This window comes from Myotis daubentonii, chromosome 21 (assembly GCF_963259705.1).
Source record: "Myotis daubentonii chromosome 21, mMyoDau2.1, whole genome shotgun sequence".
Taxonomy (NCBI): Eukaryota; Metazoa; Chordata; class Mammalia; order Chiroptera; family Vespertilionidae; genus Myotis; species Myotis daubentonii.
In genome coordinates, this window is record NC_081860.1 from 144,871 (window position 1) to 169,787 (window position 24,917).

Genomic DNA, 24,917 nt, shown 5'->3' on the forward strand with positions numbered 1-24,917 from the left:
TGACACATTTTGTTTTAAGCCTGTTAAACATAATAGGCAGCTGCCCAGCAAGAAAGGTTTAGTGTTTTTATTTTTTATTTTAATTTGATCAGGAAATGTTTTGTTTCTTGAGCCTTCACAAAAAAAGGTCTGATGTTTTTCTCTTTCATCATCTTAGAATCCAAATGATAAAAGTATGTGATTCTTAAAGGTCAAAACAAATGGGTGCTAGTTTAAATACATTCCTATATTTAATTTTTTTGTGTGCAATGCTAGAGAAATGATGAAATTTATTTTAATTAAAACTCAGATTTCTTTGTAGTTTGGATTTAGTTCATCTAAAGAAGCTGATAATGCTTTTCATGGAAGTTGTGTGAAGTACATTTAATTCTATATAGAGAATAAAGTAAAAAAGTTTTTGCGTGTTTTTTAAATTTGAGTTTATGTATTTCTGTTTGTTGTGACTCTTTGGCTTTAAAAGCATATAAATTATACAAGTTCTGTTTGTTTGCCTGTGTACATAAATATAGAGAAAATAATTATTTTATTTAATTCATGGAAAGTATGAAAAGGAGTTTCCTGAAGAATCTTAAATTAACTATAACTTCTTGGATGTTTACAAGTGTGGTTTTACAAATCTCAAATTAGTATACAACTTTGAAAAATTATGCTAATTAGGTGATTGAAGAAAAAAAGTAATTTTAAATTTTTAAAACCATAAAGGCATCCCTGTATTCAGTGAAATAGTAAGTTGATCTCTTTGGCCAAAGTGTGTCTAGCTTTGAAGTGGAAGAGGTAATAGATGGCTCCCGGAGTTGGTGGCAGTCTGGGATGTCACAGATAATTCCTACAGATGCTTTCTTTTTAAAAAATAGATATTTTATTGATTTATTTTTAGTATATTTTTCTTGATTTCAGAGAGGAAGGGAGAGGGAGAGGGAGAGGGAGGTAGAAACATCAGTGATGAGCGAGAATGGTTGATCCGCTTGCCTCCTGCACGCCCCTGCTGGGAATGGAGCCAGCAGTCTCTTGGTGATGCCCACCCGAACCACGCTGGCCAGGGCTACAGTGTTTTTCTTATTTTCCTTTTTTCATCTCCAAATTTCTTCGGCTGAAAAGAGATAAAATTTACTTAAACCTCCTCTTCGTCTTTATTCTGACCTAGTAACCGCCATAAGGTTGGAAAAGGGACTGTCTTTATACTCTGGAGTAAATGCTATAAAGAGAATCTTCCAGACTTGATTCTTTACATGCTAAGGGACAAGATAAATGGTAGTTCAGTTGGTTGGAGTGTCTTCCCAATGCGCCAGGGTTGTGGGTTCGATCTCTGGTCAGGGCACATACAAGAAGCAACCAATGAATGCATCAGTGGGTGGAACAATGGATCGATATCGCTCCATCTCTCTAAAAATCAATATGTAAAAAATTGTTAAATCTCAGACTATGAGCTTGGTTTATATACCTGTTGTCTTGCTGCATATATCTGTTATGCATATCTAAAGTTGACTGTTATAGAGAGCATTTTCTTGTATTTATCAGAACAAATTCTAATCACCTGTCTGTCTACCTGGGCTGAGTTGGGCAAAATGCTAATAAGAAAGGTAAGATAGCCCTAGCTAGTTTGGCTCAGTGGATAGAGCATCAGCCTGTGGACTGAAGGGTCCCAGGTTCAATTCTGGTCAAGGGCACATGCCTAGGTTGTGGGCTCGATCCCCAGTAGCGGGCGTGCAGGAGGCAGCCGATCCATGATTCTCTCATCATGGATGTTTCTCTCTCTCTTTCCCTCTCCCTTCCTCTCTGAAATCAATAAAGATATATTTTAAAAAAGAAAAGAAAAAGGTAAGATAGATCATTTGCAATTTTAATTAATTTACAGGGGTTTATAAATAGCTTTTATCAAGGAAGTTCCCTTCGATCCCTAGTTTTGTAGGATCTTAAAAATAATAAACAGGTATTGATTTTTATTGATTTTTTTCTGTATCTTATGAAAAGGTTGATTTATCCTTTAATTTTTTAATGTGATGTATTACATTCATGGCTTTTCTGATAAACTTATTTTGGTCATGATTTTAAAACACAGTTGTATTCGTTATGCAAATATTTAGGATTTTCCTAATTTTTCTTTCTCTATTAATATTATATTAGTTTAATAATATAAACTGACTAGTTTTTCCTATTTTTAAAAAAATTCCTGGGTAGCCCTGATCGATTTGGCTCAGTGGATAGAGCATCAGCCTGCGGACTCAGGGGTCCCAGGTTCGATTCCAGTCAAGGGCATGTGCATATCCAGTGGGGGGTGTGCAAGAGGCAGCTCATCGAGGTTTCTCTCTCATCGATGTTTCTAACTCTCTATCCTTCTCCCTTCCTCTCTGTAAAAAATCAATAAAATATATATATTTTAAAAAATTCCTGGGTAGCATAAAATAGAAATGATTTCTCTGAAGGGTTTGTTTAATCTGTCTGTAAAATTGTAATTTCCTGGTATGTGCTTTTTGGGGACATTGTCTTTCTGACTTTTATTTGTAGTAAAATACATATAACTTGAAATTTCTCATTTAAACCATTTTAAAGTGTACAGTTCAGTGGCATTACGTAAATTCACCTTGTTATGCTGCCATCACCCATATCCATCCACAGAGATCTTTCCTCACAAAAGGACAAGATAAACAATAATTCCCATTTCCCCCCCACCCCCCCCCCCCGCCCCCCCGAGCCTGGCAGGCACTACTCTACTTTCTGTCTCTGGATTTGACTACTCGGAACACCTCCCATCAGTCGAATCCTACATTGTTTCTTGCTTTGTGAATGGCTTATTTCCCTTGTCGTCGTGTTCAGCCATGTTGGAGCCTGTGCTAGATTTTTTTTAAGGGATGAATAATATTTCATTGCCTGGTATTCCAATACCATATTTTATCCATTCATTTGTTGAACACTTGGTTTGCTTCCACTTTTTGGCTGTTGCAAATAATACTGCTGTGGACATGAATGTTCAAATATCTGTTTGAGTGCTTGTTTTCAAGTATTGGGATATATACTCAGAAGTAGATTTCTGGATCGTATGGTCATTCTGTTTTTAATTTATGAGGAACATTACATTGTTTTCCACAGCAGCTGCACCATTTTACTTTGCATCGCAGTGCACAAGGGTCCAAATCTCTCCACATCCTTGCCAACTGCGTTATTTTATGTCTGTTTGATAGTAGCCATCCTTCTGGGTTGGTCAGATTTTAAATTAGTAATTAATCTCTTTGAGTGTATTTCAGTTTTCTGATTTATTACATCTCTTTTGGTAAATTTTCTAGGAAATTATGTTTTCTTCATAAGTTTTCAAAAGTCTTACCAAAAATATTTTCCATAGTATTCTCTGTGATTTTTAAAGACTTCTCTGTGGTTTTTTATTTTACACATTTTTTGTGCCTTTATTTTTTTGTGATCATTCTTGCAAGATGTTTGTTAGTATTTCAAAAGATTTGGGTTTTGGTTTTGTCAATCCTATCTATTGCTTTTTAATTTTTTATTTCATGAATGTTATTTCTTGGTTTTAATATTTCCTTTTTACTTCTTCCTTGGAGATTATTTTGCCATTCTTTTAGGCGAATGCTTGCCTCCTTAATTTTCAGCCTTTTTTCTAATGTTAAGTGCATAAAGATATTAATTTCTAAGGTCTTCTTTCACGCAAAGTATTTTCATTATTATTCATTATGTATATTTTATTTCCCTTATATTTTTTTCTTTGACCCATTAGTTGTTTAGAAGGTTGATTTGAAATTTCCAAACATAGAAGTTTTATCTATTGATTTCTAACTTAATTGCAATAAGAGCAAGAGAATAAAGTCTGAAATTCTTTGAAATCTGTCTTAGTATAGCACATGATCAGTTTTTTAAATGTTCTATCTGCTTGAAGAGAATGCATATTTTCCAGTTACTCTATCAAGCACATTCATTATGATATTATAATATTCTGTATCCATAGTGATTTTTGTCTGTTTATTCTTACAGTTACTGATGGAGGGTATTAAAATATCCTATTTGTTTCTTCTTGTTTTGTCCATTCCTGCTTATTTATTTTGAGGTTATATTATTAAGAGCATATCAGTTTAAAACTGTGCTGCCCTGGCCAGTTTGGGTGAGTGGACTGAAGGGTCACTGGTCCAATTCTGGTCACGGGCAGGTACCGTGGCTGCAGGCTGGATCCCCAGCCCCAGGTGGGGCACATGCAGGGGGCAACCCGTTGATGTGTCTCTCACTCTGTCTCTCTCTTCCCTTCCACTCTCTAAAAACCAATGGGAAGAGTATTCCCAGTGACAATTAACAAAAAATATATGAAGTAATATTTTGTATCTTCTGCCCTTGCTAGTGTTGCTAAGTAGTTAGAGCGCTAACCAGGTCACCAAAGGGTCTCAGATTCGATTCCCCGTCAAGGGCACATACCTGGGTTGCGGGTTCAATCCCTGGCCCCGATCAGGTCATGTGCAGAAGGCAACTGATCGATGTGTCTCTCTCACATCAATGTCTGTCTGTCTGTCTGTCTGTCTCTCTCTCTCTCTCTCTCTCTCTCTTTCTTTCTCTCTCTCTCACCATCTCACCTCCTGCCTCCCTCTCTTCCACTCCCTCTAAAAATCAGTGGGAAAAAGAATATCATTTTGTGAGTATTAACCAAAAAATAAAGATAAAATTGTGTGTCTTCCTAGTGAATTCAGCCTTTTGCTATGTGGAATGACTCTTTTTAGCGTGAGTAATATTATAAATCAATAGTTTTCCTTTTTTTCTGCTGCTGCTTTTTGTTTTTAGCATAAAATTCATAACAAATTCACCCAAATAAGTTGGGGTATTTTTTTCTAACTGAAAAATTTTCTTACATAAAATCTGTTTTGTTTGACAGTAGTATAGATACAAGTATCCCCGCTTTTTAAGTTTCCATTGTGCCACCTTGCTTTTACAAAAGACCTACATTAAGTATTTTGTTCCTACTTTTAAGTATTTTGGTAAAACTTTATAAATACCTAAGAGCACTAGGTGTATATGCTAGTATATTGTTAGTAGAAAAATAGTAAAACAATGATTTATGTACCCAACGCTCAGGCTAGGGAGAATCTCCTGCAGGAAATTCTGGAGTTTCTTTGTTTTTATATACTTTTGTTGTGAAATATGTTTTCACTGGGTATAGATGTGTAGCCTGACAATTATTATCTTCAAGAATTGAGTGGGTAGTTTTTGTTTTCTGCTTCCATCGTCATAGGGTAAGTTTGTTCCTCTTCATTCTTTCTCAGAATTGCCTTGACTATTCCTCTGCTTCTCAGTTGGCACATGACCTTTGCAGTTAACTTATGTAGCTAAGAAACTTCTGTTTGAATTTTTATTGGGATTGCATTGAAATTATAAATTAAATGTAATTAGATTGAATGAATAAGAGTATATATTTTTTAAGTATTAATTCTTTCCATACAGCAACATGTTGGTCTACTCAAGTCTTGGTTGGATTTGTGTGTGTGTGTGTGTGTGTGTGTGTGTGTGTGTGTGTGTGTGTGTGTGTGTCATTTAGTAAAGTGTATAGTTTTCTTCATTTAGTTGTTAAACATTTTTTACAGACTATTCTTACTTTAAATAATGGGTTTTAAAGGTATTCTGAGTTTCACTTTCTAGTTCCTTTTAAACAAAGAGATATTTCTAAGGTTATAGATTATAAGGGTGGCGATGCCTTTTGTTTTGTTTTATGTGTATGAGTGAACATGTTTAAAAGTGACTTAGGATTTGACTTAGGTCTTGCATAGGGGCCAGGCTGGTCTTCTGTGCATTGCTCAATTTTAAAATACGTGCTGCCAAAATGAGTACTATTCTTTGTTTTTAATTTCAACTTTTATTGCATTATGGTCAGAGAATATGGCTAGATAGGTTGTACTTTGGGGAGTTTATTGATTTCCTTTATAGCTTAGTACATTATAAAATTTTAAGAATATGTTTTCTATCTGGGTATGTATCATATATTAGATCAGTTTTGATCATTGTTACACAAATGTTTTTACTCTTTTAATGCTTTTCTGTGCTCATTAATATCCTTTTCTCAAAAATGGAAAGATTGCTAACATATTGTTATTATTTGCATGTATGTATTTCTTTTTTTATTTCTTGGTTATATATATTCCATAGTTTTATTATGATCATATTTACATATTTTATCCTACTAATGAATTTTATCTTCTAAGAATATGAAACATCTCTCTTTTCTCTCTAATGTCTCTCTCTTTGAATATTACTTTTGTATGGTACCAACATTGCAAACTTCATTTTGGTTAGTGATGCCTGATATGTCCTCTTCCTTCTCTCCCTTTCTCTGCTGTCCCTTTCATAGTTTTATTTTTGCATCTAGTTTTATCCCTAAAAATATTTTTTTATTTTAGTTATTTTCTCTTCTATAAAAAAAGTACATTGCTATATGTAATCAATTAATCAGCTTATATTCTGAGCTTTGCTTTGAGTTATATGTTAGACCTCAGATTAGATCAGAAAGGGACATCAGAATCTGCAGACATCTTTACCTCATTTATCATTTCACCTATCAGAAAACTGATGGAGTATTTGTAATTGTCACTGAGTGACAGGGGGGCAGATGGTGGACCATCGTCTTTATCAGAAGATGGCCTCTTCTCTTTGCATGGCGTCTCTTTCACAGTATTTCATTAGCTTCACTTTCTCATCTGTCATTCCCAGCAATACAATCCGTAGATTATAATATATAAAAACATAAGTGTATCTCCTACACCTATAGAAAGAGAACTTAGCACAGTTGAATCCTCTGCATAATTAAAATAGCCGGTAAAGTTTGAAAAGTTGTTGTTACATGTGTTTAATTTTTCAAAATGATGCTGTCGCACAAAGGGCCTGTTTTGATAAAAAGCATTATGTTTCAGATTGTCTCAAATTTGCCGTTTGATGAAATTTTAAATTTTATCTAAATATAATAGAACTCTCAAACTTTTTATTTTATTTTTTAAGCATTTCTTCAGCACCTGCTTGTTCATTCTGCATTCATCCAGGTGCCTGAAAAACACAGATAATAAAACTGTCACATGAGCTACCTCTTCAATCTGTGCTATCTCTGATAAATTTATAGTTTCACGAGTCTCTGAACACTCTCTTTAAATATAAATGGACTAAGTTTTATATATGGTGGTTTTATTTTTGAGTCGTGTTTGGATAATATATGTAGGTACTTTATTTGATATGGCTAATGCCATCCAGCAAACCGGTAATCACACACCAGAGTTCCTCTTGTCTGTCTGGAGGACAATCTGCTGGAATAATTTTATGAATGGTTGATAGCAACCACAATAATCATTTACCACACATGCTTTTGGCCTTATTCTGAGTTAACTGTGACATCCAGAGATCCGTCCCTCTTTAACTCACGCAGTTATCACAAGCCCTTGGCACATAGTAAGTTGAGAAAGTACAGAATGATGATGAGAGAAAAATGAGTTTTCCAAAAGAGTGTTAAAACCCTGCATTGTTTTCTCGTCTGATTAGTAACTCGGCATCCGCCCTGCTCCTGAAAGTAAACTTGCCTCCAGAGAAATAAGCCTCTTGAGCATAACACACCACCTTTTAATTTTCAAGTAAAAATATACTTGTTATTATTGTAATGAAGCTTTGGTCCTTTTTTCAAAGGAGATCTTTAAACCCTTTTGATCTAGGAAGAATAACATCCTTAACAATTCTCAGTCCGTATTATAGTATTTCAAAATAATGGGAAGCAGATTATTTCCTTCGACGTATCGATGTGCCACATTTTATGAAATGTGTTTATTCTGAGGTAACACTTGAGAGAGCTCTAAAATGGAAGTAATCTTGTATTGTGTCATTCATATTTCCCTATATATCCTATTTTTAGAACTTTTACATTCCTTCCCAAAGATCATGAACCTGTCTGTAGCTTAATTTTTTCATGTCTCTTTTACAAAATCAGGAATTATGAGAACCTTTAGGAGGAGTTAGATAGAATATCAGGATCATAAACCTCAGTATTTAATATAGTAAATGATGTTAGAAAGGCCAGAGCTTTGGTCTAGTATGCCATAAAAGGTAATTAAAGGAATAAGAGGGGTATAAACTCTGATGAGATCATGTCTGTATAGTATTAGTTTCCTTACATACAATTATTAGTATTTCAGATTATGGCAATGATGCTTCAATGAGAAGTCACAATTGTGACTTAAAAACCAGACTTCACATTTTTTTAGTGTGCGAGTGTGGAATTAGCCATCCTCAATTACCTTTTGGTGTTTTCACATTGATTCTTAGAATGTTATGAAGGGGGCACTTTAGAATGTATTGTCTAATGCCTTTATTTTACTAGTGAGGGAACTGAGGCCCAGAGAAGTCACTCTGTCATGAGTTGCAGAATTTCTCCTGGTGTAGACACTTCGACTTACAGTTCAGTGTGATTTATAACTGGAGGCACAATGCACAAAATTCATGCAAGAGCAGGCCTTCCTTCCCCTGGGTGCCGGCACCGGCTTCCCTCTGGCACCCAGGACCCAGGCTTCCCTCGCAGCCCCGGCTTCGTCCGGAAGGATGTCCGGTCTAATTAGCATATTACGCTTTTATGATTATAGATGTGTCAATCTGTGCTTCTATGCCTATAAGAAAACTGTCTGCTCTTTTTTTTTTTATGCGGGGGGGAGGAGATAATTTTTATTTCATCTTGTATTACTTTGCAACTAATCCAGCACTTAAGTGAATAGGGAACATTCCTCAAAACTGTCTGCCCTTAATGCTTATGTAGAATGAACAGTGTCAAATGGAATGGCCAAATAAGATATATATCTACACTAATAAAAGACAAAGATGCTAATTGACCGTACCTTTGCTACACCCACCAACCAATCAGAAGAGTATGCAAATTAACCCAACAAAGATGGTGGTTAATTTGCATACACAGGCGCCCAGCGAAGACCGAAGACAGTGTAGAAGGAAGCCAAGTGGCGGAGAAGGGAACGAATCGGAGGGAGCAGAGACGGGAGCGGAGCTGAGGCATTGGACACGGGAGGGAGCAAAGTGGCGGACACGGGAGGGAGGCGAAGCAGAGGACATGGGAGGGAGGGAGCGAGGCGGCAACGGAGGGAGCGAGGCGGCGGGGACGGGAGGGAGCCCACCTCAGTGGGCTTCGCTCCCTTCTCTGCTTCGCTCCGGACTCAGGAAGCGCTATTCTTGCAGGAATCTTCCTGCAACAGGCCTCTAGTCTATATAATAAAAGCCTAAGCGACCATTATGGCGGAACAACCAGAACAACTGGTTGCTATGATGCACACTGACCACCAGGGGGCAGACACTCAATGCAGGAGCTTCCCCCTGATGGTCAGTGCGCTCCCACAGGGGGAGCACCACTCAGCCAGAAGCCAGGCTCACGGCTGGCGAGCGCAATGCTAAGGAGTGGCAAGCCCAGCGGTAAGGAGGGAGCAGACAGACGGTTAGGAGCGAGGGGTCCCAGATTGCGAGAAGGCGCAGGCCAGGCGGAGGGACCCCCCCTCCCCCCCGCACACCAATTTCGTGCATCGGGCCTCTAGTATATACATATTTATGTGTGTATATATGTGTGCGTGCGTGTGTGTGTGTGTGTAGTAGTGGGGCTACGTTGCTTAATAAAATGATACAGGTTTAAGGTGTCCAGTTCTGTGATATATCATCTGTATATTGTATTGGGTGTTTGCCACCTCAAGTCATGTCACTTCCATTACCATTTACTTCCCCTTTAATAAGAGCCTTCCAGCTTGTTGGTAGGAGAGCAAGACTCTGTGAAGACAGGAGTGTGTGTTTTCACATGGTATTAGGAAGGAAGGAGACCAGGGCCTTTGGATGATTTTTGGTCCTGATTGATTTATATTTGGAAAAAGACTAAGAGTATATTTTGCTTTTCCTTGTGCTTGTGGCATATTAATTAGAATTTTGGGTAAATACAAAAAGATGAGTGTATTTTTACACAGTTATACCCATTCTTCCACAGCACAAGTAAGCCTAGAGCTGTGCCCTTATACAAATTGACCTTCTTTTCTTTAAAGAGCTTGCTTTTCCTTGCATTTTCTTATTAATTTTGCAACAAAAATATTAATATACTAGAGGCCTGGTGCACAAATTCGTGCATGGGTGGGTCCCTCGGGGTGGCCTGCGGGGATCGGACCCCAGCTCATGCCCCCAGCCGAGCAGCCCCACAGCCCCGCCTGGCACCTCGCCGTGGACTGGTGCCGCCCCCTCATGCTCCACCATCCCGCCTGTGGGACGACTGACTGGGGCCAGGCCCCCTGCCCAGCTCCCTCAGCGCCTGGGAGCCGGGTGGTGGCCCTGCCCCCCACCGCCAACGCCGGTCGCTGTCTGTGGGGCAATCGGCGGGTCGATCGGACCTCGCTCACACCCACCTTGGCCTGGCACCACCCGCTCACCTGCTCCACCATTCCGCCATGGTCCTGCTGTCATCAGGGCCCATCGGGGCTGGCAGCACCTTCACTGCCACCTGCTGCCAGCGCCGTGTCGCCGACGCCCGCCATGTTCCGCGCCGTCCCCTGGTGGTCAGTGCATGTCATAGCGAGTGGTCGAACTGGCCGAACCACCGCCCGAGGGGACACTTGCATATTGGGCTTTCATTACATAGGATAGTAATTACAGAATGTTTTAGAAAGAATAATGCCTACTATTAACATTTTGATCATGTAAATCTTATTTATATCTATATAAACTGTATTACATAGATATGAGTCCTGAATTTTTGTTTATTGTTATACGATGAATGTTTTTAGTGTTACTATTGCTTAAAAGTCATGAAATCTGATTGTCAGTCTCATATTGATCATGGGCCATAATTTGTGTGATCAAATCCCTACTACTAATATTTTGTTGTAAATCTCACTACAATGAAGATATTTATAGAGAGAGATTTTAGTATTGCTCTATTTCCTTATGGTAACTACAAAAGTGACATTATTTACAGTATCTGTATTTTTTCCTGAGCATTTTACTATATATTGAGCAAACTGGGGCTCTGGGCCTAGTTAGCTGTTCACAGAGAACAGAGGGTCTGGGGAGGCCAGCGCTGTAGAGAACTTGAAGCAGCACCATTTCATGTAAGATGGGCAGGGGTTGCTGTGTGTTTTTCTCGTCCTAGCCAGTTCCTTGGGGTTTTAAGAAAGGGTTGGAGCCCAAAGATTATGGTTTAGGGCAGGGCTCAAATCTTATCTAGAACAATCTAGAACAATGGAATCTAGCACAGTGATCAGGGAGGAAAAATAATTAGGCAACCAGATTATATGGACTATACTCCTGCTAAGGGTAGTTTGAGGGAGAGGGAGGCTGCTGGCCTGTGTACGCAGGTGTGCGAGCATTGCTCAGGTGTACTGATGCCAGACCTTGTGCAGCACGGTCAGTGTCGGGACGGATTCTGCTGGCGTCCTTGTCCGCACAGATTTGGGTGTGGAGTGAAGTGAAAAGCGTTCGGACCTTCGTCTTACTAAGGCAGGGCCTGGCTGTTTGGGGTCAGCTCTGTTTCTAGGCCAAGAGAGTAGCCACTTGACCTGTGCCCCCTCCCAGAGCCTCAGACGTAACAAGACCAGGTAAGGAAGGCGACTGGATCAATAATGTACACCGTGCTTCTTCGTGTAGGGCACCTCCTCAGTCTGCATCCACTTCTCTGCAGGAGATTGTCTCCTGTTCTCACGACAGGTTCACGCTGGCAGCGCACACTTCAGCACTTGAATGGTGCGCACAGGTGTTAATGGCATCTGGGGTTCAGCTCGAGGATGCTTGAGAGAGGAATACTGTTATTTCACTTACTTGGGTAAGCCAGACAGAATTTTAGGATTCAGGTGTACAAATTATTTTTTCATACAAGATAAATGTTTCCCAAACTGGTATTTTGTGGAAAATTTAAAGCATACCCCCTAGTAGACAGAATAGTGTGACCAGCCTCCCTATACTTACTCATCGCTGAGCCCTAACAGTGGTGGCCTTGTGGTAGTTCTGCCTCGCCGACAGACATCTCACCCACTCCCCAAATAATATTTTGAAGTCAGTTCTAGATACCATTTCATGATAGCTATTTTTAGTTTTTAATATGTTTTTATTGCTTGTGGAGAGGGAGAGAGAGAGAGAAGCATCAGTGATGAGAAGGAATCATTGACCGGCTGCCTCCTGCACACATCCCACTGGGGATTGAGTCTGCAACCCAGGCATGTGCCCTGATTGGGAATCAAACTGTGACCTCCTGGTTCATAGGCTGACACTCAACCACTGAGCCACGCCTGCTGGGCTGCGTAATCTTTTATACTTACTGTAAGCCCGTAGCAATACTGTGTTATTTTTTATTTGTCATATTTACTTTTTGATTTATTTTGCAGGAGCATCTTTCCTTAAAGAAGTACATTATTGACATTGTGGTTGAAAGTACAGCTCCACCAGAGCCTTTGAAAGATGGAGAAGAGCGGCAAAAAAATAAAAAAAAGGCCAAAAAGATTAAAGCCCGCATGAACTCCAGGTACCATAACTGTCCTTAAAAAACAAAAAAGAAAAACTATCAGTGATGTATTCTTTTTCATGTAAATTCAAGGAAGACCCTCTAATCCCCACAAAAAGTTTAAAGTTGTTTACTTCAAGAAAGCCTCGAAAATAACACTGATGAGCCTAATTTATAGCCACTTTCTTTGATTGAGAAAGAAAACTGCCTATCGATCTAAAGCCCTTGCCTTCACCTGCTAAGAGCTCTTCTTATAATTTGATGCAGCGGCCCTGCCAAACTTGTGCCTCCCCCAGCATGCGGTGGGATGTCTAGTATGTGTAAACCAGGCCGATTTTTCTTCCCAGCTATTGATTTTTAAATGAAGTATTAAAGAAAATCAATAGCAATCAACAAATAGAAGTCTGCTGGCTGTAGTGTTAAATCCCATGACTAGGCTTAATCAATTTGGTTGCCTGTCACAACAAGAAAAAGTTCAAGAAATATCTGGAAATGGAAAGTGAGTTGTCAGACCTGTAGTTTATCATCAGCCTCGAAGTGACATCTGAGGCCCAGGTAGCTGGTGGCGCAGCGTGACCTCGCAGCTCCGCCACCCCCGATGACGGATGCGTCTTGTTCGAGGACACAGTGCAGTGCCTCCCGAGCAGGTGATCTGAGAGAAGGTAGCCTGAATGTGTTGTCATACCTTTGTTCCCAAATATCTCGAAAGATGGAGAAGCTTGACCCCTGGAACAGGGAAACGTGGGTAGATAATGGTGAGTGGTGGTCAGCTCTGTAGTTTCCGACTTCACGTTGTAATCAACGAAAGGCTCCATTTCCTCTTACAGAATCATGTCAGCCTCAGAGCGGTCACGGACGCAAAGGGCAGAAGAGGTTTTTGATTGTGTTTTTGAGGTCCCTCCAAGTTTCTAGAAGTGGTTCCGCAGTAAACTCGGGGGGTGATAGTCCTTCATTCCTAGTTTATGCAAAGAGCCTGCCGACCTCCGGACTCTGGGAGGCCATGGGCCCTTTGGACTTCTTTTTCCCTCTCTGTGTGCACATTCGAGCTAACCCAGTCCTGTGGCTGTAAAGAGCCTCCACTTACCAAGTGTATGTCTCCAGTGTTATTCCAAGTTGGTATGCCCCAAGCAAGGCCCTGCTCTCCCCTCCCCAACACAGCCCCTTCTCTTTCTCCCACTAACCTCACATCTAATCCAACTGCAAATAATGTTAGGTTTGCTTTAAAATAGACTCAGAGTCTCATATCAAACGTCACTGCTGGCCCTGCACCAGGCTCCCTCTTGCCGGGGGGGGGGGGGGGGGGGGGGGAGGTTGCTCTGCTGCTGTCCCTGCTTCCGCCCTTGCCCCTTCGGTCTGTTGTAAACACTCCAGCCAGAGCGGGCTGGTCAAATGCGAGTCAGATCATGTCGTTTTCTTCGCTCAAAACCTCAGGTGTCCTCTTCCCACAGGTGTCCACGCTAGCTCGTACCTTCTCACTGCCTGCACTTCAAGCCCCAGATAAGCGTATGCTTTGATATCACAGACATCTTCCAAAGCCGCAGTTTCTTCTTTGTTAGATGGAAATGATACCGGGTCGAGTTTCCAGACCGTGTGAAACAGTCCTTACACAGTCCCGCACAGAGCTTGGCACAGATTCCCCTGCCTCACAGTTACTTTTCCCACCTTTCACCCGAGGTCATGCTTACTTGCAGCTACCAAGTGGCTGTTTTCCCGTTTTGATATGTCTTAATATTTTGGCCGATAGCATTGAGCATATGTAGGTTTAAATTATACATAATTTAATATTTATTCTGATTTAGTTATTTAGTTCCCAGGTATCACCTGCGCTGGTTTGCTTTTTCCCTGTTAGGCTTGTTATAATTTGTGTCTTTCACATTTTTTATGAAGCAGAGTTTAGTTTTCCACCTGCCATTGCTGGCTGGGTTGGTATACATTGTGGCTAATTCTTTCATAGGTTGTTGCACTAATTCTTCGATGGGAGGACCCTTTGGGTGAGCAGTTAAAATTTAAAGTAGCTTTTTCCTCCCCAAAGAGAAACCGACAGATTAAGCAACATTAGTGGATTGCTGCAGCGACACCTGTGTGAGACGGTGGCTGTGGGCGGCTCTCGGCTGCCTGGTTCAGGCAAGTGGAGCCGAGTGAGACGGTGGCTGTTTGCAGACACTTGGCATTTAGTCCGTATAAAAAGCACAAGCAAAACACGGCAGAGCCTTGAGTGTCTGGTCAAATAGTTTCTACCGGCTTTGAAATTATTTCTAAAGTTAAATTACCCTTCTTTATCTATATTTAATATTGCATATTATATGCCTTTGAGTTCATAAATACTCAGCCAGCTCAACTACTTCATAGAAACTTAATATGGTTTCAAAGTTAATCATGATTTTAGCATCTTTAAATTCAGTAGTGTTTTTATGAATCTGCTTTCTATCCATAAAGAAAAATGTATTTTCAGGTCTTTTATGACAGCATTTATAGTATTTTAAAGAAGCAGTTTCAGAAATCAAAGTGTTAAAGTTAATGTAGTAATGTCCCTAGTTTTGGAAGAGGAAAAACACAGCCAAGGTTGTTTGTTTGTTATAAAAAATTAGCAGCAAAATAACAGTGATTACACTTTTGTCTTTTCAGGGCCAAGGAATATGAAAGTTTAATGGAAACAAAAAATTCTGGCTCTGACTCACCTTATAAAGCAAAGTGAGTATTTTATCCGACATTTTAGTTCTCCGTTTCTTTAGTCTCTGCCTACAGCAAAGCTTATCTGAGCCATCGTGCGCCTGTGAGCATGGGCTTGGTGTCTGGTGCCCAGGACTTCACTCTCCTAACACAGCGGTGTCCAGCTGGGGGCGGTTTCCCAGGGGACCTTGGTCTCCGTCTGGGATATGGGGTAACTTCTTGGTCATGACAGCTCGGTCGATGGTGCGCTGCCACCACGTGTGTGGAGCCCCGGGTGCTGCTAAACAGTCCTCAGTGCGCAGGGCAGGCCCTCAGCCAAGAACCACCTCGTCCTAAACGCCCCTTGTCCTGACAGAGTAGTTCTGGCACAACTGCGGTTCCTGCCGGGGGTCTCCGTCAGGAGTCGGGTGACGGTGGCTTGGACAGAGGAGGATTTGGACTCCCGTTCGGCGTGAGTGTAACGACGCAACAGCTGTTCTCTGATTGGCGGCCCACAGAGGTGCGGGGCGGAAGGGTGTCTCCTTGGTGATGGGGCACAGGTTGCAGTGTCTTAGGAAAGGCGTGCGAGTCTGGGGCTTAGGAGCGCACTGGAGGCTTCATGGTGCTCAGTGAAACATGCCAATTGTGGCAAACGGTTACATACAAAGATGACGTTTTTAATGGTGAAAGGGTCAGGAAACACTTAAATGCACAAATTGTGTACTATCACTAATTACATAGTTGATAGATATGCTGTAGCATTTTGATGTAGCAACGCTTACATTCAGAATAGAAATATTACCGCCTTTCAGAAATAAGACACCCATCAGATAATTTTTTTATTATTTTTCGGAACTATTAGCCATTGCCATTCTAAAAGGAAATACAACCTTTCACAGAGGAGAACAAAATTACCAAGACTATGAGGATCCTGTAGAGCTAAAAAGCCCCCGAGATCAAGTGAAGAACCAATAGAACAAGAGAATCAAGTCAGTGAAATGGCTGATTACCGAATGAATGTGATACTATTACTAGTAGGTAACGTTTACTGAGCGCTTACCTTACGCCAGGCTCTACGTGTGAGGACTCATTTATTCCTCACAGCTCGGTGCTTTTCTTCAGGGAAACTGAGCCTTAAGAGGGTCAGTCACTTGCCAGAAGTTATGCAACAACATATCCAGGGGATGAAAATTAATGGCTCTCTTTCTGATAATCAGTTGGAGAACATAAACATCATTTACAATAGCAATATAAAAATAAACTATTTAAGAATATACTCAACAAGAAATGTATGAAGCCTATATAAAAATAAAACTTTAACATGCTATCAGGGGTATAAAATAAGACTTGTGTAAATGCAAAGACGAATTACACTCTTGGATGGAAGTCACAGTGTGGCAAATTCTCTTTAAATTTTCCTACATATGGACTGTGATTCCAATTACATAACAGCCTTTTTAAAATAGAGGTAGAATCCATGTGATGGCCTGAGGGGGCAAGGGTGGGTTGAGGGGGTAAAAGGGGGACATACGTAATGTTTTTTACAATAAAGATAATTTTTTTGGAAAAAGAACATATGGGAAAATAAATGAGAATTTCTACAAAAAAAATTTTTTGAAGGAGACTAAAGTAGGACCAAGCTAACAGATATGTAGTTAAAACAGCTTTTCATGGGCACACAAATAATAATACATACTGATGGGGAGAGATTTTTAAAAAGAATCTAGAACTAGAGCCAAGAATTTGAGGACAGTGAATAACTTGAGGATCGTGGTGCGGTGTTGGCAGAGACGTCCAGCGGAAGCTGAGGGGCTCTGAGGTGTGTGTCTGTAACATGTCCGCTTCTCCACCCGGGTGGACTCGCTTCCCTTCCTCTTAAACGTGCTCTCGCCTCTCACCAGCTTGACCCACAGACCTCGGCAGAAGCCGCTCTGAGCCGTGGCCTCAGGACAGCGGAGGCCTCTGCTGCAGCTCCCGCTCCTTGCCCCCGTGACAGCCTGTGTGGAAATCTGGCTGGGCCCCGGGAGTGGGAGGCCACGCGGGCGTGTGCAGAATCCCTTCAGGACGCGCCCGGGGTGGTTTGGCCTGCTCTGGGGAGGGCTGCCGCCTCCGTATCCACAGGGGATATCTCGCCCCTCCAGCCCCACGGCCAGAGCAAGTCATTTGGCCGAGTCCACAGCCCCGTGCAGGGAGCCTGCACTCAGTCCAGCAGGTCAGCGTCCAGGGGCTGGTGTGCGACACAGGCCGCCGGCTGCTCTGGGTTGTCCTCTCACTTGACAGCCTGCTTTCTGCTGACCTTTTGCCTGGTTCTCGTTCCTCCTCTTGACCCCCACCATCGCTGTTACTAATGGAGAATCACTCCCTCATCCATCTCATTCCGCTTCATGATTTTAAACATCTAGTCACCGATGGGTTACGTAGGGATTTTTTGAGCTCTTATATTTAAAAATAAAGGTTAAGCATATTGTTTAAAAATAGAAGGGTAGCCCTGACCGGTGTGGCTCAGTGGATAGAGCGTCGGCCTGCGGACTGAAGGGTCCCGGGTTCGATTCATGTACCTGGGTTGCGGGCACATCCCCAGTAGGGGGCGTGCAGGAGGCAGCTGATCGATGTTTCTAACTCTCTATCCCTCTCCCTTCCTCTCTGTAAAAAATCAATAAAATATATTTGAAAAGAAATAGAAGGGTAACCAATAATCCTAAATTTAAACCGTGTACCTTTCAAATAGAGGAGGTGAAAATAAGAAAAGATAAAGTGTTTGTCTTCTGTCCACACACCAGAGTGGACCCAGTCTCTTCTTACACTTGTGCAGATCTTCCCAGTGATCCCAACAAACTCCCCCAAATTTCACTGTGATAAAATTTAGGGTTCCTTCCAGAGATACTCTTACATCTCACATTCACCAGTGACAGATTTGAACGTAGAATTATTGTTGGAATTTGTTCAAGTTTTGAGAAGAACATATCTGACTGTACAACATTCTCCACAGAGTCATTTACCTGACAGACACTTCTCATATTTTAGCCCAGGCGTTACAAAGCCTCCACTCTCCTTCATGCTAGAAAAATTATCTGCCAGAAGTAATCCGAATAACGTTTTCTGTGTTAAAAACTGCGCCCTCTAACAGCTCCTGTTTTTGCCCTGTAAGGAAAATAGAGCTCAGTGCTGTGACGTTCTGTGATCATAGCGTGAATCAAACAAAACCGGAGGCGTTTGTTCTCGAGATGGGCAGTTTCACTGGTGCTTTTGTGGCGGCAGCAGTGGGGCAGAGGGCTAGCTCGTGTTACTCAAGCGTCCCCTGGAGTTGGCGTTCTCCCCTGAAGGGTAGGCTCACATGAATCCCGGATTTGATTTACCTCGGGGTGAAATACAAGCCTCTTGTACTCTGTGAATTAAAATGGTCCTGTGCCTCCCCAAGTAACTCTGGTTTTCAGTGGAATGTGAGCATTCCTGGTAAGAGTACTGCTGGATTCACATGCATCCATTGCTGGGCTGGGTATTTAGTTACATGGTGTGCAGGCCAAAAGCTGGAGTGGCTACTTATCTATCACACCGTGAAGTTCGCTGCCAATATTCTTCCACATGATAAGGTCAGTAACTTTAATCGGATGGGACTCCAGCCCATATTCAGTTAGACTCTAACTGTTAGAGGGGGAAAAAAAATGTTGCTCTTACTGGTTGTTTTTTTTCCTTTTGTTAGATTGAGAACTTTCTGTCAATGAGTAGTAATAATAGTTGAACATTTATTGAATGTCCACTGTAGTGAATGATGTTCGGTATGTTGCATTATTTACCTGTGATCTTCCAAAGCTTGGAGAGGAAATATATGTACGTTTCCTCCACTTTCAAGATGAAGAAAGTGAGCTTCGGAGAGTTCCATGGCCTCCCGGGCTGACACGTGCGGTCTGTGCTGGAGCCAGGTTAAAGCACGGGTATTTTGGCTTTGGAGTTGTGTTCATTGTTTCACGTATCGCAGTAACCTCACATGAGTAGCTGAGGTTTAAACTGGAATTCACCAGTGTCTTTTTTTAGCTGCATTTACTGTTGCCTTTTTTGAGAAACTTTTACATAAATGCAGCTATAGATGAAATTGTATTCTAGCCTATTATTAGTTTGAGAGTAAATGTCCTTTTTTGAATTAACTGATATGGTTTAGAGATAAAACCTGGGATTTAAAGATCGCATGCCTAGATTTCTGTCCCAGTAACACCTCTGCCAGTTATGAGATCTTGGGAAGTCACCTGATTTTCTTGAGCCTTAGTTTCTTCATTTTTCAAACAGGGATAACACTAAGGGACAGTGTTCTCAGAGGATTAAATAAGGTTTTGTACATGGAAGTGCTGTGTACCTCTGAGGTTGTGGGCGGGGTGAAGAACATAAGAAGACCCTTTCTCGGCCGTTCCCTGGCGGTGTGCCGGGGGCACGTGTGAGGAGGCAGCGTGTTGGGCTGTGGCTGTGCCGCGAGCAGGAGGCAGGACCCTCTCCTGGAGCCCCCCCTGCCTTCCGCACCATCCAGCATGACGGCCTCCAGCCACGTGTGCTGTTCGTATTTCAACATTAAAACCAGTGCGGCTTACACTTCCCTTCCTCGGTCACACTGACCACTTCCTGGCTCAGCAGCCGCCGTGTGGGACGTCCCGATGTGGAGCTCCCCTCCTCGCAGGAGGCTCTGCTGTGAGGCTCTTGGAGGGAGAGCTGTGTGACGAGTGGCCAGGGCTGGGCAACCAGGAGAACGCTGACGCTGATAAGGGATCAGGGGGACTTTCCCAGAGGAGGATGAGGTGGGAGCATTTGCAGACACTGAAGCGGGAAGGAAAGAGGGTACAGATCCTGGAAGAGCGCGGAGCGTGGACTGGGGTGCATCAGCCCACACGGGAGGGGCAGTCCCCTCAGTTGTAACAGGAGCGTGTGGGTGACGTGCAGAGAGGCCTGAGGATTCGTGGAGGAAAGTGAGGATTTTCTTGTTCATCACAATAGCTCCCATTGCCTGTAAAATGTAAGATCTTATGAAAGCAAGAGGAAGAAAGAAAGGGGGGTTTTGAAGGGATTGGGGAGTGTGTGAAGCAAGTCTTTGTGGAGAATGGGCAGGGGCAGCCTGACAGATGGGTCGGATCCCGATCATAGTCAGAGCAGCCTGTTGCATGGAGTGGGAAAGCCTGGCAGATACTTATCAGTCAGCTAAAAAGATGAATGGCGCCGCGCTGACATGCAGCCTCGCCCCCAGTGAGAGCCGCACAGTGATGGTCACTGCCGGGGTGGCACTGGGAGTAACAAAACGGGAGGGGAAGGTGACCTGTTTACAAGAACGTGGTTATAGTGACGGCCTCTGGAATCCATCACAGATAAAGGTGAAGGTCAGCAGCAGGGTCTGTGAGCGAGGACACGAGAGACGGGCGAGGGTAGTGTCAGCTGGTGAGATGCTGAAGCAAGTGAGTGGAAAGGAAAAGATTGCTCACAGAGAAACAGAAGAAATAGGGGCCACAAGAAATAGGATAGCAGCCCCCTTACTGAAGAACCCCAGGATCTAGGTAATGTGTAGTATTTCCTGGTGAAATGCAGGTAATAGCTTGATTGTCTAAGTAAATGACATTAGCAGTCGGCAGGCAATTCCAAATTGTCTGTAAATTGGACCATGGGGAGTTTGATGTTAAGAGTTGGCAATGCTGATAACATAATGTACAAGCCAGCTTAAAGATGTGAATCAAAATATGAAACACTGAACTGGCCGGTGTCGGTCAGTGGTTGGAGCGACAGCCTGTGCACCAAAGTGTCTCATTGGGGTCACTCCCTGTCCTCAGTTGGGGCGTGTGCGGGAGGCAACCAGTCAGTGTGTCTTTTTCACATCGCTGTTTTCTCCCCCCCGCCCCCCACTTTCTCTAAAAAGCAATGGGAAAAATATCCTTGGTGAGGATTAACAACAGCAACAAAAAACCTGCTCAGGTTGTTGCACTCAGGTTCTCACCTCTCGGCATCTCCAGTTCTGTTCACCGTGGTGACGGCCACAACTGCCCTCCCCGGCCCCGTGCACAGACGGTGCCGTCCGCTTCTGCTGGTGGGTGAGGACTGGATGGTTGTTGGTGACCAGGAAGCCGCACCAGCCTTGGGGGTGCTTGCTTGTTCTCCCCCCAGGTGCTCTGGGGAGCAGTTTCTAATACAATAATGGGAGTAACTTTTGTTTCAGAAAGTTTTGAAAAATGAGATACTGTGGTCTCACTCATGAATGGCGCCGTTCCCTTTCACTCATTCCTTCCCTTTCATTTTGTGTTGAAGGCTTCAGCGACTGGCCAAAGACCTTCTAAAGCAGCTGCAAGTCCAAGACAGCGGGTCGTGGGCAAACAATAAGGTGTCCGCGTTGGATCGGACCCTGGGAGAGATCGCTAGGATCCTGGAGAAAGAGGTAGGAACCAGCCTCTGGCCTCGGCCCCTGTCTCTGTGGTCTTCCTCTCTAAGGCGTGTGCGTTTCTGTCGTGTTTCCAAAAGCCAGTCAGCCTTCCGTTGACGGATGATTTCCTTTTGTTCTTAATTAAGTTGACCTTTTTCCAGTTGTTTTAATTGAAGTCCTCAACAACAAAAAATGTTCCTTAGGTCATATTTTTCTCCACATAAACAAAATGAAATTATTTTAAATGGAATCATATCAATAAAGACATACAATTTTATAGCAGAAAATATACAGCTTTGAGTCATAAAGCTCATAGATCATAAATTTTCACAAAACACCAATTTTCCTCTACCAGCAGAAGATTTGGCTGTTTTCTTTAATGACTTACAATCATTAAATGTTTCAATGACGGTTGAAAATATCTTACCTAATAATAGACAAACATGTAAATTGACCGTCCCTCTGCTACGCCCACCAGCCAATCAGGAGAGTATGCAAATTAACCCAACAAAGATGGTGGTTAATTTGCATATGTAGGCGCGAAGCAGTGGAGTGAAGACTGAAGGCTCTGGCCGGAGCGAAGGCCTGGGTCCCGGGTGCCGGAGGAAAACTGGAGCCGGCAGCCAGGGGAAGGGAAGGCCTATTACACGGACCTCTTCGTGCAACGGGCCTCTAGTCCTTCATAATTTTACAAGTCTTTAGTATTCACTATAGAAAATTTTAAATGTACAAAGAAATAAAACTCCCTGTAATGCCCACTGTTGACATTTCATTATATTTTTTCCTAATCCTTTCACTATACGTGTTTTTTTAAAATTTTTATGTCAAATTTTATCATGAATAATTTCTCATGTCTTTAACATTTTTTTAACCAAAAAATGTATCACAGTTTAGACAATTTATATCTTAGGTAGTTTCTAATTTTCCTAATTTAAAGTAATGGGCATATATTTTTTCTTATTTTCTGGGTTTAAACTTTATTATATAACATTTTATACTTTAAAAAGACTGTAGTGATAAAAGTAACTTAAGTGCAACCAGCAGCTGTGAACTCACCACCCCAATGTAAGAAGCGGACTATTCCTGGTGTGACCCTGCCTCACCCACCACTTTGGCTCCCTCTGAGCAGACACTGCATAGAATTAAAGGGGCGGCTTTTCTTTGTTTTTTAAAAATAGGTTTATTGCTTTATCACATAAATGTATTGTTAAATAAGGTATTACTTAATCTTGCTTGTATTTGACCTTTATAAAATATACTCTAGACCTTTGTGAATTATAACATTCACAGTTATGGTTCTAAGTTTTTTTAAGCTTATAAGTTATGGATGTTTTGCACTTATTTTCTCTGTTATACAGTGAATACTTCATTGTGTCAATACTACAGTTTTTTAATCCATTCTCCTGGCATAAACATTTGTTTTCAGGAATTGGATGTGTGTGTGTGAGAGAGAGAGACAGACAGACAGTGCTGCTTGCACATTCCTGTATCAGAGCAGATCTATGAGAATGTCTCTGGAGCAGGAGCCCAGACTGAGTCTGTGTCAGAATCGCCTAGAGGACTAGTTAAAACAGTTGCTGGGCTGCCCTTGGCTCTCTGGTTCAGTGGTTATGGGGTGGGTTCCAAGGTTTTGTATTTCTAGCAAGTTCCCAGGTGACACGGTGGCTGGTCTGGTCAAGACGTCTGCTCGGGGGTGGAATTATGACCAATTACTTACAAGGTGTGCTCAGCTGCGTTTGGCCGCAGACAGTGGTCCTGTGTGGAGCGAGACAGCGTGTGGGCCGTGGCACGGGCAGGACCACAGGCTCCACGCTGAGGGACGGGGTTCAGGACCCGGTCGATGTCAGCCGTGGTGTTGGAGGTTTGCTGTGCCTTGGAAAAATCCCCATAGTTATCGTAAAATCATTATAAAGGGTTTTATGAAGGGCACTTACACTTTGGACTAAGGGCAATTGCTTGAAAATACCACTGTGTACACCTTATCTCATGAATATTGTTTTAGATTAAAGTAATCACAGAATTTTTGAGGAAAAAGTAAAATAATCTTTATAAGGAGGGTATTCATGATGAAAACCTAAAGTTATTTCATTCACAAAGGGGCAATTTACTGGAATACCACTGATTCCTTATAATTTTAGGGAGAAAAATGTCGTCTGGCTCCCAGTCTAAATGGTCTGTATCAGAAACGTTGCTGCAAAGCTGTCCTCAGAGTATACGCTGCAGGACCACCAGGTGGTCTGAACGAACCCACAGTCAGGCCCTTTCTTATTTTATAACTAAAACCCTTTTACCTCGCCCAGGCAGACTCACTTCATGTGGGATTTTGTTGGGAGAGTTACACTGACATTTCTGTGAAATTCAGCAAATGACATTTATGATTTCAGTTTAGGGTTGTAAATAACCATTTCTTTTTGTTTGGAAAACTGCCTGGAGTTCCAGAATCATTAGAGCCAGAGTCCAGTACCCAGTGACGGATTTGAAGGCACCTGGCAGTGACCAGTGGGGTGTGGGCAGCACTCACTGAGGAACGTGGGAGCGGAGCTGGAGGGCTTTACCTCTTCACTTAGACCTCCGCACCCCATGCCGCCTCTTGTTGCTGGAGGCAGTTTTCCTGGGGTAACTTTCAGGAAGTTCTGAGAGCCGCCTTAGAGCAAGTGGGTTAAACGGCTGATGCGCAGAAACACTCGTGTAGCAGAAGAGGTCAGGACCCTGAGGAAGCCTCCGTTCCTTCCGGCCCTTTGAGTTCTGTGGGTCCAGAAAGAAAAAGTTTGTAAACTGTTGTGTTTGTTACACCTTTTAGCAAACTTCAGCCACCTGTAAGAAATATGGTGGTGTAGGCTTTGCACCAACTCTACAAACAAAAACATCTCAAAATGCTGCAAAAAATTAATTTTCTTAAAAGCATCAAAGAGCTAAGAAGAAATTAAATAATTACCAGGTTAAAGAAAAAGCAAGAATTGTGAAAGTTGTGCTTATAACTGCATTCCCTAAGAGCGTTTGGCAAATGTGAGTTATGACTTGTAGGCCTCATGAGGGGACAGCAGTAATGCCCACGAGATGAAATCTCATAGGTTTTCCTTTCACAAAGAGAGGACACCAGAGCCTTCTCCCGACTTACCCACGGACACGCTTGGCATGCAGAGTGAGGCCCATAACTCACCCCAGGTTAGATTTGCCCAGGTTCATATCGCTGTGTTATTTCAGATGCTGCATTGAGTTTAAAGTACTGCCTGATTGAGCAGTGATGTCCCTAGGCACCTGACAAGGATATTCAAGTCCCCGTTGGATAAAAACACCTTATCCTAGGCCTCAGATAACTTCTCAAGTCTTTTTTTTTTTTTTAATCCTCACCCAAGGATAGTTTTCCATTGATTTTACGGAGAGTGGAAGAGAGGGAAGGACAGAAACATC

The 24,917-nt window shown here is 42.2% G+C and overlaps 1 protein-coding gene across 1 annotated transcript in view; it reads left to right on the forward strand.

The window, feature by feature from the left end:
• SCAPER (S-phase cyclin A associated protein in the ER) overlaps window positions 1–24,917 on the forward strand; it is a 162,673-nt gene that overhangs the window by 60,191 nt on the left and 77,565 nt on the right. Inside the window, exons 21-23 of the mRNA XM_059678318.1 lie at window positions 12,360–12,496; window positions 15,101–15,166; window positions 21,395–21,521. Of these exons, the coding sequence (XP_059534301.1) occupies window positions 12,360–12,496; window positions 15,101–15,166; window positions 21,395–21,521 (330 nt within the window). The remainder of the gene's footprint in view (window positions 1–12,359; window positions 12,497–15,100; window positions 15,167–21,394; window positions 21,522–24,917) is intronic.